The 15,019-nt window shown below is 32.8% G+C and overlaps 1 protein-coding gene across 2 annotated transcripts in view; it reads right to left on the bottom strand.

Moving 5' to 3' along the window:
* Nucleotides 1-1,248: 1,248 nt before the first annotated feature.
* Nucleotides 1,249-15,019, bottom strand: part of LPCAT (lysophosphatidylcholine acyltransferase) — an 83,826-nt gene continuing 70,055 nt past the window's right edge. For both annotated transcript variants that reach the window (XM_088264197.1, XM_088264198.1), the window contains exons 6-11: nt 13,272-13,409; nt 11,188-11,313; nt 10,431-10,593; nt 9,496-9,597; nt 8,587-8,728; nt 1,249-7,395 (exon numbers count right to left, since the gene is read on the bottom strand). In XM_088264197.1, the coding sequence (XP_088120323.1) occupies nt 7,307-7,395; nt 8,587-8,728; nt 9,496-9,597; nt 10,431-10,593; nt 11,188-11,313; nt 13,272-13,409 (760 nt within the window). In that variant the 3' untranslated portion in view covers nt 1,249-7,306. The remainder of the gene's footprint in view (nt 7,396-8,586; nt 8,729-9,495; nt 9,598-10,430; nt 10,594-11,187; nt 11,314-13,271; nt 13,410-15,019) is intronic.

The following is a 15,019-nucleotide window of genomic DNA, read 5'->3' as shown; positions in this document are numbered from 1 at the left end:
TGTGATCAGTTCCTTTGCGTGTTTCATCCCTGAGCTGTTGGACCAGATTTCTTGGCTCTTGTCCATGGCCCAGTTTTTTAGATTAAACTTGATAGTGCTGAGTGTCAGTCCGCATATGGGTTCAGGGCCCATTGGTGGCCTCTCAGCACCAGTTCTTGCAAGTTTATCGGCAGCCTCGTTGCCTTTGACACCACAATGCCCGGGCACCCAAACCAGCCTTACCGCGTTTCTCTCTCCCAGGCGGTTTAGGGCCTGTATGCATTCATTAGTTTAGATCTTATCTCAACGGAGCCTAGGGCCTTAAGCGCCACCTGGCTGTCCGAGAGGATGTAGATCTTTTTGTTATAGTATGATCGGTATAGGTTCATGTGGGCGCTCCTCCATGATTGCGCTCATTTCAGCCTGAAAAACAGTGGCGTATTCTCCCAGACAAGTTGATTTTTTCTGTCTGGGGTGGACGCCAAAGATTCCAGAGCCTGCCCGACCATCTTTTTTCGATCCATCCGTATACCATACGATGTCTCCACTTCGAAAGGTGTAGGGATCATTCTCTCGCCACGTCTCCCTTTCGAGTATGTCGGTTGTGAAGTGTTTGACAAAGCTGTGAGTCACACTCATGGTATCCAATGGCATATCCATGATGGGAGCTTTGTGTAGATCTGAGTGTAATCCTTTAATTACACTGGATCGCCAGTCTCTCTTGCCACCCACGCTCGCCATAATTTATAAGAAATATAAATAAATTATGAATATCTCAATGTGTAAGTATTTAGTGTAAAATTTCAAAAATAACATTAAAAAAATATTTGTATTATTTATTTTATTTAATAAGTATATTTTTACGTCGTTAATTAAATGAATTTTAACATAATAATTACCTCCATCAACGCTTCACGTTGACTACAGACTAGACATCTGCAGAGTGACAAAAGATACACGGATCGAAATATAAAAAGTATTTGTCACAGTATATTTTATGCACTAGTGGTATTTACTAAGTCAAACTTTAATTAAAAATAAAAAGTACGATTTAAAAAATCTTTTTCCCCACATTTTAACATAAAAACCATTTAATTACCTCTATTAATTTTTTTAAAACAGTTATTTAAAATGTTGGTATTATTTTTCGATGACCTGTATGTTTAAAGGATATTATGAAGACTTACCAAATATGAAATATGTATGTACACTGTGCGGTGTTCTCATTTCTCATTTGACATATGGGAAGATAAATAAAAGACAATATAAATAAATAAAGATTATAATTACTCAACAAAACATAAAACAAGAACAACAGAATAAATAGGTATCTAAACGCTAGAAAAGGGAAGCTCTATAAGTAGGTACCCAAGTACCATATACATATATTGTAGAATTAAGTGAAATATTGTGGACTGAAGACTTGGAAGCAATGTGTTACATTAACAAGACTGGAATAAACTGATTGTGTCCTTCATTTACGAGAGTTTAAGTATTTAACATTAATTTTGTTTACAACCGATAGTTATTTGTAAGTTTTTAATTAACGCAGTTACATCCCAGTCTTGTATTTTAGTGAGATAGCAATATACGTAATTGCTTTGGAGTAGAGAAGTTTTTACATCAAGATCTCTGAATAGGAAGCCTTTGCTAAGTGACGTTGATATTACATATTTCAGACGAAATATGTATTCTGTAATTACATTACACATATAATAAAAGACACTCACAACGTTGCACAATCATTTGTTCTATATACATCCTAATTAATATTAGACTTCTAGGTCTAGAATACCGAGGGTTGATATTCCAAATATTTAACGATTGGTACGTTATTTAACAAGAACAACAGAATAAATAGGTATCTAAACGCTAGAAAAGGGAAGCTCTATAAGTAGGTACCCAAGTACCATATACATATATTGTAGAATTAAGTGGAATATTGTGGACTGAAGACTTGGAAGCAATGTGTTACATTAACAAGACTGGAATAAACTGATTGCCTCCTTCATTTACGAGAGTTCAAGTATTTATCCGGGATGAATATCAACCCTGTATTTTCATAAAACTAATAATATATTTAATTCCAAATTCGTGTTTATTATATTTCAAAAGCAGATAAAAGACTTTTCATTTCAGCTGCTTACCTCCATAATGCAGTGAGCAAATTTGGCTACTGTGAATTCTCATGTAGGTATTTTCCAAAAAGATGAATGTTAATATTATTTTATGTTTACAACTAGAACTTTAGCCTTTTAGTACCATGTTTTTTTTAATTAATTTAAACATATTGTACCCCTAGTTTAGTCGCTCTACCTCATTGAACGTACGTAATATGCACGCAGAGTAACCTGCCCGGTAAAAGTAACCTTTATTGCGTACATGTGGTCGAAAAACTAAAATGATTCCAAACCATTTTGTGTATACTTCGGGTATATAAACAACCTTCAGGCACCCTTTAAGGTATTTTCTCATATGTCATTTAGATTAGCAAGATATTGACTGTCTTTCAGAATTACTATGTAGCATTTTTGCCATTATTATTTGTGCTGCGTTTATACACCAAAAAAAACCTGCTTCTTTTTAGTAAAAATTAAGGAAAAACATTAAAGATTGAGGGATTTAAAATAATGATGAGCAAGAATTCCAATATTTTTATAGATATAAGTATTTTTTACTGGATTTAACCCTCGAGGGTCATATTTGTATCAAGATATATCAGATGCCTCAACTGTTGAGTTTGATACAATAATATTTTTACTCTACTAGGGGTACAATATATTCCAGAAAGCAATGTTATTTTCTAAAAATAAGTGATATTAAGGGTTACTCATACATGAATAATATTTAAAATATTTATTTTCATAGCAATTTTTTTGATAATTAATCAAAAGAAGACCGGTTGCTAAACTATTTTACAAGAATCTACAAACACTTTTTGTGAGCACATCCGCTAATTGACAGACTAAAAACTAAGATAATTTTCATTCTTTTATAGAAATTAAGTACATTATTTAAAAATGGTAAAAATTAAAATAATGATGCAATATCATAGAATGGTAACTGACGTTGGATGGAATAACATGTATTCAATAAGTACATTCTACGGAACTAATCCAGGTACGATTATACATAAAATTAACACACTATCTGCGGGAAGGGTAATTTTACCCTTTCACTCGACTGGTGGTATTCGGCGGGAAGGGTAATTTTACCTTTTCACTCGACCCATCGTAAATTGTGCATGACTTTTGCGGCATCTTTTGATCTCATATCGATGTTTACAGTATGGTTAAGTGTTATCACTTCTTTTCAGAGATGTTTCTCTCTATTAGGAGTAATACGAACTGGAATGAGCAACATAAAAATTCGAGCCAAGGAGTCATACGACACCGCGTTCCTTAGGACGCTTCAGACCACTTATCTTTAATGTTTTGTTTGGGACAAGAGAAAACAATTATAATTTATAATTTAAGAGTTGTTTAGATTTAAATTTTGTTACCATTCTAACACTTGTTTCCATATCAGTTCATTTCTTTACGTCAGAAGATACGTTGAAATTTAGATTGAGGAATACTTTTAGTGTAGATTTTATTTATTTTTTATTCCCATGATAAAATGGCTTCGGCTGATGAGGAAATATTTGCAGATAACTTGTCAAATAATTCGGAAGACTGTAGTTTACCTGCATTTGACAATGATAGTGAATTTTCGAGTGAAAGTGAAGTGATTCCACATAGAAGAATCCCTGTAATACCCTTGCAATTCAGCGATTCTGAATCAAGTTCGAGTCACTGAATAGGCGTAAAATAAAATACAATTCTTTTTTACATAATGTTGCACAACACTGGATATCTGACAGCATTCCTGAACATTCAGCAGCAGATGAGCAAGAACCGGGATCATCCACCCCTCAGACTACAAGAAGAACCCGGAATATTGACCCCCCTGGAAGATTATCGATGGATTTGAGGAAACATTGTTTAGAAAAAATAGTGATATCCGGAAGAAAGAAAAACCCTAAGCGGCAATGTCGTGTTTGCGCAACGCATAAAAAAAAAGTTTAACGTGCTATATGTGCAAGTTTTGTTCTATTCCTCTTCATAGGGGTGAATGTTTTGAGAAATATCACACTCTGACTCGATATTAAATTTATTTAAAAGGATTTTCAAAATAAATTAATGTTTTAATTTTAAAAACAATGAAAGAATGTTTTTTTTTTATTATTTTTAAATACACAATTTTCCAACGTCAATGTGTGTGTCTAACAATGTATTTACACGGTACCGGCTATGGTAAGTATCACACAAAAAATTTTAAGGCAAAATACCCATTACTTTTACAGATATAGCGATTTTAAAAAAATACACATTATTTCCGCAACACCCTTATTTTCGCCCGCCCCACGTAGTAGTTAGCGCGCGAATCCACCCGCAGATAGTGTGTTAATAGACCCTTAACACATCAGAAATACAAATATACCTACAATTAATATCTTCTTATTGATAAACCAAATACACACTTACAAAGTTTACTGTCTTAAAACAAAATAAACAAATTCATACTAAGTGATGGATTAAATCAACTCTATTAACACTTTGTGGTCTGCTCATATATCGCTCACTCCTTTCAAGAACGTCGTAAATCAAAAAACTTGATTTTTCAGGAGAACGTTTTTAAAGTTTAAATATAAAATACAATGTATTAAAAATAAATATCAAGCTACTTATTTAACTTTTTACTGTGCATCAGATTTTTTTAGGTAAAACCTGAAGGTTTATTCTCCATTTGAAAAATGTTTAAAATATTTTAAAAAAATAATTAAACAATACCTTTTCTTCAAAATGCAAAAACAACACTTTCTGTCCTGTAGCGGGTAAATATTGAGTTAAAAATATGCCTCTTTTGCTGGGGTATAGTACATTTTCTGGGTATTCCAAAAACATGGACAACTGAAAATTGTCAATTTTTGATTTATGACGTTCTTGAAAGGAGTGAGCGATATTAGTAGGTGTTTTTATCACATATTAATACGTGTTCATCTAGCCCAACTCATGAGAGAAAACCATTCACATTTTTCCAACAAAGCATGCATCTAAGATGAATCCATCAGGTAGACTTTCAACGGACATGAAGAAGCATAAAATATAGGAAATAGTCAAAGATGGGAGCAAGAAAATTCCTCAGAAACCATGTAGAGTATGTGCAGCCAAGAAATTAAGAAGTGAAACCCTCTTTATTTCTGGATTTTGTTATGTTTCACTCCATAGAGGGATATGCTTTAAACAATACCACACTCTAAATTGATTACATACTCTGTTATATAATCTTTACAGATTTAAAATTTCATGAAAATATGTCCAGTAGTTCAGGAGCTGTGTGTTTTATTGAATGCTGATATCATTCCCCAAAGGTTGGTAAATTTAAAGAGGACCACACACAAAGTGTTTAGAAAAAATAGTAAGGTTTACAACAAAAAATTTGAGAGAGCCAAAAATTATTGACACAAAATATTTCAATTTATAATACAACATTTGCGTTTCAATATAAGAATCAAGTTGCCGTAAAATATGGATCGAACTCTGGAGTTCAAGTCCACAACTTTACAACTGGGCCACAAACTTGAAGATTGAGTTAGTGTTACATTCTTTTCCTAAATATGTATAAACTAAATTAAAACTATACAATTGTGATAACACAATGATAAGAAAATTATATACATACTATTACGAGTGTTTAAGACATTCATTTATGTTTGATTTTGAGAACAAAGCACAAGAATTTTGAAAAACGGGCAAAAAAATAAGAAAGTGAGATAATAATCAATCCCAAACTCTTACGTACTTAATACAATGTAAATTAAATAATACGTATCAATAATGGAATTCCTTAATGTGATGTCCTTAAAAATTTTAAAATATGTCCACATTCATTCAAAAGCATACTAATTTTAGTATTGCGGCAATGTTTTAATATGAAATTTGGATTTGCTGCACATATTTAAGTATCCGCATGTTGGTGACAACATCGATACGTTTGCTAGAATGATGAACATAGTCGCCGGTAGGAGTGCCCGGCTCAGATAATACCTTCCAACAAGAGCCGAGTGGAGAAAATGTTAATAAACATTTATAATAAGTATCGCAAAGCAAACTGACATGTTGGGAATATCATGGCAATGCGAAAACATGAAAATATTCATCATGAAAATTCGTTTAAGTGTGATTTGTCATGAGAGAATTTTTATTTATTGAATCATACAAAAATCTCATGTTGCGTAGCAAAAATAAAACCATAATAGTTTTTTTTTATAAAGATCCGAATGTCCATAAAAATATAATACATTTACTTAAATTAAACTACGAGCTATTTAAAATAATGGAAACTGGCAATAAACAATAATATTTACATGAGAATATCTGATATTAGCTTTACAATGATAGCCGGGATTTAACGAAGACTCCTCTAAGATTTCAAATGGAAAAATAACATCAGCGGGAAATTATCTTGTTACAGTTTTTAATTTATAATTGATCTCTTTTTACTTTAGCGGTAATTTGTGATTACAAATCAAAAATATTTAATTGATTCTGATAATTCTACATTATATCTTAGTATTTGGACAAAATAAACTATTAGTCCTTGCAGTATTATATTTCCGTTCATTTTGAAAAGTATCCGTGTTTGGCGACAGAGTTACAACACAAAATTGGTAACTTGTACTGAAATTTCAGACAAAAGAGTATGGTGGATACCTTTTGATATGAAAACCATTACATATCATGAAAAATCGTCTAACATCAAGTAATATTCTAGTTCTGATAGAACATTACTAACTGTCATACATTTATTTTATTTCAACAAAAAATAAAAAATTACTTTAAGAAAAATAAAATGCATAAATACTGCATAAATATTTTATGAAGCTATTTTTTTCAAATTAATGTTAGAGCAATAAACATCAGCAAATCAATAAACTTTTGGATGGATCTGAGTTATATCCGTTGAATTTTATTCCAAAAATTAAAAAATTACACGGAGGAAAGTACTTAAAATAATAAACTAGTAGGTTTATTGTCAGAGTTTTTTAGATGGTTCTACAAATTTGGTAGATAGCTGGACTTAGTGCATCAAGGTATTTATACCTTATATCCTTTAGGATAGCATGTTGAAAAAAAAAGAAAAAGAAAATTGTCCCAAATACGGATACTTATCAAACTGCCCTCGTTCAACCTATCGCGCATAGAAGAATATAGATTTGGAAATTATTTACAAAATGCATAACATGATCGCCTTCAAGCAATTATGAAATGCCTAAAATAATATTTCAGTGCGTTTTCACTTTGCTGATAGCATCTTCCGAATGGAAGAGGAATGCAAACTCAGGTTTCTTCTCAGCAAATTTGAAGAATTCATCTGCAAACATTGAAAATAATTCAAATAAAATACACATATGTTTAAAAACCTGAGAGGGAAATTCACTGATAGTAAGGATTCATTACATCGCAGAAAAAAATAGCTGTCCTGTGCCAAGATTCAAGCCAGGATCCCTGGAGAACTTGTTGCCTACGTTTCAGTCACTTCAAGCTGCGATGGTACCGAAATTTTGTAATTTAAGAAGTAAGTGTGAAAATGTTTGGATTTTTAGCCTTTAGCTGGTTAACCTTTTCCGTACTGATCATCCAAAAACTACATGGGATCCAAAGCGGGGTAACAAAAGACCCCAGTTCATATTTGTATTGAAGTCATATATTGTAGCTTGTAACTCTCTGCCACATTAATCATAGATTCCACGTCCTACCCAGCGCATGGCCGCGCAGTGACTGACGGGCTGGCGCCGGCCATTCGATAAGCGAGATGCCAGAAATCAGAGCAATCTAATTGTCTCGCTCTTTACTCTAATAAATGTGGTAATACCACATTTATAAAAATAACATATATAAGAAATAACATGTCGCTAGCAAACAAAAAATTAACGCCCTTATATATTTTAATATGTAGAACTTGCGATACTGACAGATTGTGGTTACTATCAAAAACAGTATTTTGAAACAATTAACGATTTGAAATTATAAAAATAAAAAAGGGAAAACTTTCTTTAACCTGTTAACCGGGAAGTTTAAATTTTAATCACGCAACATACAACGGGCGCAAACTCTTTCATTAGGACGTGTCAGTACGTCACGTCCAGTGGACGTGATTTCATATATTTTATTAATGCTTAAAATAAATGAAAAGAAAATGAAATATATATTTTTTAATTAATTAAAAATAAATCACAAAGAAAATACAAAATTACAAACGAATAGAAAAGAATTCAAGTCGAAACATGTATGGATGACTAATAATTACCTTTGTTATTGAAAAATATAGATCCCACCCCTTCCAGTGCGTAACATATATTTACAGGACGTATTCAAATGTCCTACCCGTACCCGATATTGTTTACGTTTGACGTATTTATACGTCCCGCCCGGTTAACAGGTTAATATTATTTTTAGGATTACAAAAAATGATACGATAGTTATCAAATTGAGATTCATATTTGGCGGATTTCGATGCCCCTGTTCGAGCCGGCTAGGTTAAGATAAGTGAGGTTTCACTGACCAGAATGTATCCAGCCGCGAGCATCCATGTCCACTTGCTGGAATGCAGCAGATCCTTCCTCGTGAGCGAGAGCCGCGCACCGAGAGAGCGCCGTGATCACATCCTCGTGGCTCAGCCTTCCAACTCCTGACTCGTCGTATATCTGAAATAAGCATGTTGCAATGACAGAAATGGGAAAATCTATTTTTTAAGACCTATGGGTAAATATTGTGGGGTAATACTACAATCAGTCAACACTCTTTGGACAGGAAAGATATTTCTACCTGTTCGGTCGATTAATGCTTAAAGACGGGAAGGGTATTTTTACCTTCTGCGCCGGCCTCATGCAGAAACGAAGGAATTATCGTTTATTTTCATATGAATATTATATACCAATCTCTTTGTTAAGGTCTTAACTATACGTAGATAATTATAAAATCCCGTCATATTATAAGAATACAAAACTGATTAAAATTTTTATTTGCAACCTTATATATTAATTTCCCAACATTGATTATTTAAGAGTTACCTAGTTTATAGTAATTACCCTGTATATGATAGACCAGTGCCACTGCCACAGTGGTGTTGTGTTATGAGACATATACTGCAATATATATATTCAAAAATCTGAATTATCTCCCCATGGAAGGTATAATGTGACAATATAATATGAGAGTAATAATATTTTTAGTATGTCCGTATGTTTATTCACAAACTCTGGTATTCAAAATAATTTTCAGGTGTCTATTTGTACATAATATATTTGTACATATAATATTTGTACATATTCAGGTAGAATCTTTAGAAAAAAATATTAAATACATATAAAGTTTACAAACGTTTCATTTAAATTTCGCTGGTAATTGAACTTGGGACAATGGTACTACAGACTGGACGGTTAAGATATAGCTATGGACAATAAATACTTGCCTTAAATGCGTATCTAAGTATTTCCGATGTCTGAGCGCCTGGTAATGACAGGAATGCGGCACTCATGAGGTAATCTCGCCAATCAATGTCGGGAGATCTTTTCTGGAATTACAATAAATTATAAAAAATAAATGTTCAAACATACAACCGTATTTTGGTTAACATTCATTTTTGATTATTGTGAATAGAGTATTATCATATACGAACATCGGATTCAACATACTCTAAAATACTACAGATTCTTTTTTAGCTTTTATGTATGAAAAATTAATAATTTCACATATGATAGTATTTTAGTGAGTAGCCGAAATATTGCATCATTGAAAGCATTAGTATTTTTGGAAAATTATTACCAATGTCGTTAAAATAATAAAATAGTTTAACTGTTTTAGTGATAACATTTTTTTCATACCAGTTTGCTGCAATTGCTAAGGACTTTTTTTGCAAAAACGGTCCATTTTAAATTAAGTGGACATTGTAAGGGCGAAAACAATATGTTTTAATAAAAAATATTTATATTTTTTACTTAAAATTGTTTAAATTTCTTTATTCGTAAATATTACTGACGAAGCTGTGCTTCAGAAACGCGCATGCCGCGACACAGCCTCCTGGCTTGACCGCCAAAATACACTGGCGTCATTGTCACTATATCGATGGTTGGACTTTAGGCAGAGTATATCAGAGTCGATATATCGATTATCAGGACACTAACGATAAAACAAGATTTCACTTTCGTCAGATCCCGCTTTGAGTACCACATAATTGAAACAGGGGCAACAAACTTTGCGGCAACAGTCTACTCTAGTACAAGAGATCATAAATCGCAAGTAGATGAGACTTGCGATGCCGGTTTATATATCGTGGTGCCCATCAAATAAAATTTTATCGAATTAAAAAAGGAGTCTGGTAAAATTGGTATAATGTATATTTCTTACATCCAGAAATACATTGAAGAGTGCGTGACTGGTGGAATCGTTTTCATTGATGCCGAGATGTTCACAAAACTGTTTGTAGTTCACTCTGGGAGAGTTGCCGGCTGTTCCCGATCGTTTTCCTCCCATTTCTATCAGACTTATTTCCTTGCGAGAAGCGTCCAAACTGAAAATAACAAAATAAATTTTAATAAAACTTCTATTCTCCTTTCCCTGCCTACTATTTCACCTCCACTTCCTTTCCCATAGAGCAGCAATATTCTTTGTCTTGAGATCCTTCATTTAAGCCATTTTTATCCCATAAAATAGTTCCAATCCTATACTAGAAAATTTGAAACGCTATCACTTTGCCTTCATGTTATTGGCTATCAAATGAACAACATGCCAATCTGATATGTGCGGATAGGAGTCTAAGAAAGAAGAGCGCTGTTAAAATATATAGAAATCTACAAAAATGAAAATTTTATTATGATTCCTATTTAAATTATATTAAGTTGTTACATAAAATTTGAACAACAACTTCTCCAAAAATCTATGCAATACTGACATCTATGAATGATTTATCTTTATTCGGCGTTTGATTAACATAATTTTAGAGAAGACGCAAACCTAAAATGATTTTAGTACCTAAAAATATTCACAGATGGCATTCGCAGTAACTTTCCCTTTACTTTCGAGAAACATTTAAATTGTCACGGCTATTGAAAGTGGACTATAATATTTCCTAAATCATTAATGAAAACATGAATATAGAATTTACCCAAGCGTCTGCCTTTGTTTCTGTGCCTCAACAAGGGAAGTAGCGTGAGGAATGTTCAGCTGCTTGGCTCTGCAGAGTAGTCGACAGTCATCGTATGTGTAATCCGACACTGGGATCCCGAGAGCCCTACAAAATTCATTATTTTAGCTTAACATGGCAACAAAAACAGAAAATAATAATTGCAACATTGAAATTCTTATTATTTATTTATTTATTTTTTATTTTTATTTTTATTTTTAAACTTCATGTACAGAAAATAAAAAGTACATTGGCGGGCTTATTGCTAAAAAGCAATATCTTCCAACCGACCAAAGACGGACTAGTGATATTGATCAAAACGTTTGATACCATACATAGCCGTTTGCAATCAGTGGGCAGATAGTACTTGAACATTTAAAAAAAAACATAAATTACAAATTGACATTTAAAAAGAAACATAAATTAACAAAAGACGATAATAAGGAGGGCAAAGGAAGAAGGGAGATTAGGGAAGGAGGTAGAGGGAGGAGGTTTGATCGACAGTTAGGATTCTAATGACAGATAGTAATGTCTCAGACGTTTTTAAAAGTTAATACATATTATTGTCTGATGTAATAGATTTTATCAAAAAACTAAAAAACAATTAATTAACAATTAGACAAAAAAGTATTCTAGGATTCTAATGATAAATAGGTAGCATTCGGTAGCAAGTTTAAGAAAGAGAGGAGGGGTCAGGGGAGGAGGAGATGGACAGTTAGGGTTCTAAGGTAAGATAATGATGTTTCAGGCGTTTTTTGAAGGTTAAGATAGAAGGTGCATTTTTTACATGTAGAGGTAGTTCATTCCAGAGTCTAGCCGCTTGGACAGTAAAGGAATTACTGAGGAATGCTGTGTTGTGGCAAGGAATGGAGAGTGTTCTCTCTTGGGAAGAGCGAAGCGATAGACCATGATCAGAAAGGTAAACGAAGTTTTCTACAAGATAAATTGGTGCACTGGGGTCGTGAAGAATGTTATATAGTAGGGCAAGAGATTGTGAATTTATGCGTTGTTTAAAATGAAGCCATTTTAATTCAGTGCGACAGGGTGAAACATAGTCATATTTCCTTAAGTTAAAAATAAAGTGAATACTATGATTCTGAAGACGTTATGAGTTATGTTTTCACCATTGAAAGTATATTTAAAATTAAAAATCTATTTAGGGAATGCAACTTGGGAATGGGAATGCAAGTCGGGTTGTGGTTCCGTGGTTAGTGTCGCGGGCTCTTGAGTCAGTTTTTCGATTCGAACCCACTCTACCACAATTTGATAACTATTCCTAATAATGAGTTGCTTAGGCTCACAGAAATAGTATGAAATTGAAGTATTTTTGTAAATAATAAAAAACACAAGTAGTTCTCTTTTTAATAAAAATAAATAAATAAATATGTATCAGTCTACACGCAAAACATATTTTCTCTTGCAACCGTGAGAGTAAATTCACATATTAAATTACAGTACTCATTTAGAAAGTAGTATGCTAAAAGCTTAGTGCAGTTATTAATTCAAACTATAATTAAAATTTGGTATAAACTTTAAATAATCAAAAAAGGTCATTTGAAATTTGAAAAACATTTAAAACAACTGTTGAGAAAAATCAAAAATACAGATGTTGAAGATATATTGTGAGAGGTAATAAAGAAAAAAATAATCAAAAGAAAAAAAAAAGTATCCAATAGATACATTGCTTCCATCATAGGGTTAAAAATAACATTTTACACATAAAAATTTATTTTTATTCCGTTTTTAAAACAACTGCAGTGGTCATCAACTTTTTTGAGAAAAGGACAACAATATTTTTTTTAATGCCGGATGAAAACGAATTCTTATCCAAATACTTAACTTTTTTACATTGGGACCACTACTTACTGTCTAGTCAAATTTCGATTAATGAATTGAAATTTAGTTGCCGTGAATTCACAACCAATTTACTAAAAATTTATATGTCCTTAAGGTCATATAAATCCGAGGGTCGGATGGAAATCTTTGCCATGTATGCTGGTGACCACTGTACTACTGTTAACAAAGGCGTACAACATTAAGTTATCAACAAAATACAATACACATACTTAGCCATAACGTTGCGGACATTGCTAGCGTAGAGTTTGGGGTCTCTTTTCTCTGCTTCACTCGGATAATAAACAGGAAGAAACTCTATCTCACAAGCCGTGTGCACTCTTGTCAATGTCAACCATAACAGCTTCAATCTGGAAGACCAAATAACGTGATTATTATAGTTATTCTAAAAAACCGCTTTAATCCAATGAGCAAATATGGTATGGGCTAAAGAAGAAATTATTATTTTTAGATCATGGTATGCCAGGTCTTTCTGAAGTCAACTATCAATTGAGAGTAATTGTCCCTGTCTTGGGCAGCTCTAAACAGCGCCTCGACGGTCCTGATCCCCGTCCAATCTTGTATATTCTGGAGCCAGGAGATCTGTCCTTTGCCCACGCCTTGTCGACCCTCTATTTTGCTTTTTATGATTAGATGCCATAGCTTGTATTACTCTCCTCTTAGCGCATGCCCCAGATAGGACACCTTCCGGACCTTGATATCAGATAGCAAGTGTCTCCCTGCTCTTGCTCTTTGGAGCACATTCACGTTTCTGACCATATCAGGTCATTATACGAAGTAGCTCGATTTATTATTCTATGATAAATTGTTTGTAAATATTCACAAATTTATAAACATTTATCTTCCCTTTGGATTAAAATGGATGTATGTTTAATCCCTTTGACTTTTTGCTTGTACTGCGTACATAGTATGGGAAAATTGAATATGTTCCCGTATGGGCAAAAAAATGGATCTTTGCGGATTCCCCCGTATTTGGTACTGGCATCCTGGCGAAGAAATAGATTAGACTGATTTCACCATAGTAACGGCAGTAGTAGTAAATTAAAATGGAGTTATGCGCTAGAAATACTACATGGAAAACCTTTTTGTATATGAGATCAGTTTTAAGAATAGTTAACATTTTGTCTTAGTTTAACATTCAATAAAAACATACAAAAATAAAAAAACTGAAAAATATTGTCATTGAATGCCTTGCAATGCATTATTTCATTTTCAGAAAAAAATGCTCATTTTCTAAATAAAATCTCCATTAAAACTCATCAGTCAAAGGATTGAGAATTGAATGCGGGTTATAATGATTTTCTAAAAGTAAATAACTCATATTTTTTACTTATCCATTTATACCTTTGTATAAATCAAATTAAATGCATTACATTCTTTAGAATCACAACATAATAGGTACAATTTGGAACTATACAGTTTGAGCATGTACTCAAAGAATTGCATTGAAAGAAACCGGCATACTATAATACAATTGCATAAGATTGACAATGATACTTGCATCGGTTCATTATTATATCGAATTATAAAAGCATATCATGAATGAAATTGATTTCCCCGCTTAATCATTCATCACACAAAACATTCTGCACTTATTTCAGTTTCACTTTCGGTCTATCTAAAAAATGAGAATGCACGGAGTGAAAGTTCCCATTGTCCATACTCTGCAGTTTAATTAATATTATTGTCACAGCTGTTTACATTAAAGATGGCAACTCTATACATAAGGATACTGTGAACAGATTACTAAGTGAATGTTTCAGTTTCCACATATTTAAATACTCTTTGGTATAGCACTATGAGGGGGGTTTAACTAAAGTGACCATACGTCCTGTTTTGAATGGGACCGTCCCGTTTTTATATAGCCTGTCCCGATATAAAACAACATAATTTTTTCATATTTATACCATTTATTCCTATTATTTTCTTTATCAACATTCATTCAATAACTATGCAAAAA

The sequence above is a fragment of the Brachycentrus maculatus genome, unplaced genomic scaffold (assembly GCF_059751285.1).
Source record: "Brachycentrus maculatus isolate JH-2025_06_01 unplaced genomic scaffold, ASM5975128v1 h1tg000220l, whole genome shotgun sequence".
In the NCBI taxonomy this organism is placed as follows: Eukaryota; Metazoa; Arthropoda; class Insecta; order Trichoptera; family Brachycentridae; genus Brachycentrus; species Brachycentrus maculatus.
The sequence above is the reverse complement of the archived record's forward strand: the minus strand, read 5'-3'. Positions and strand labels throughout refer to the sequence as shown.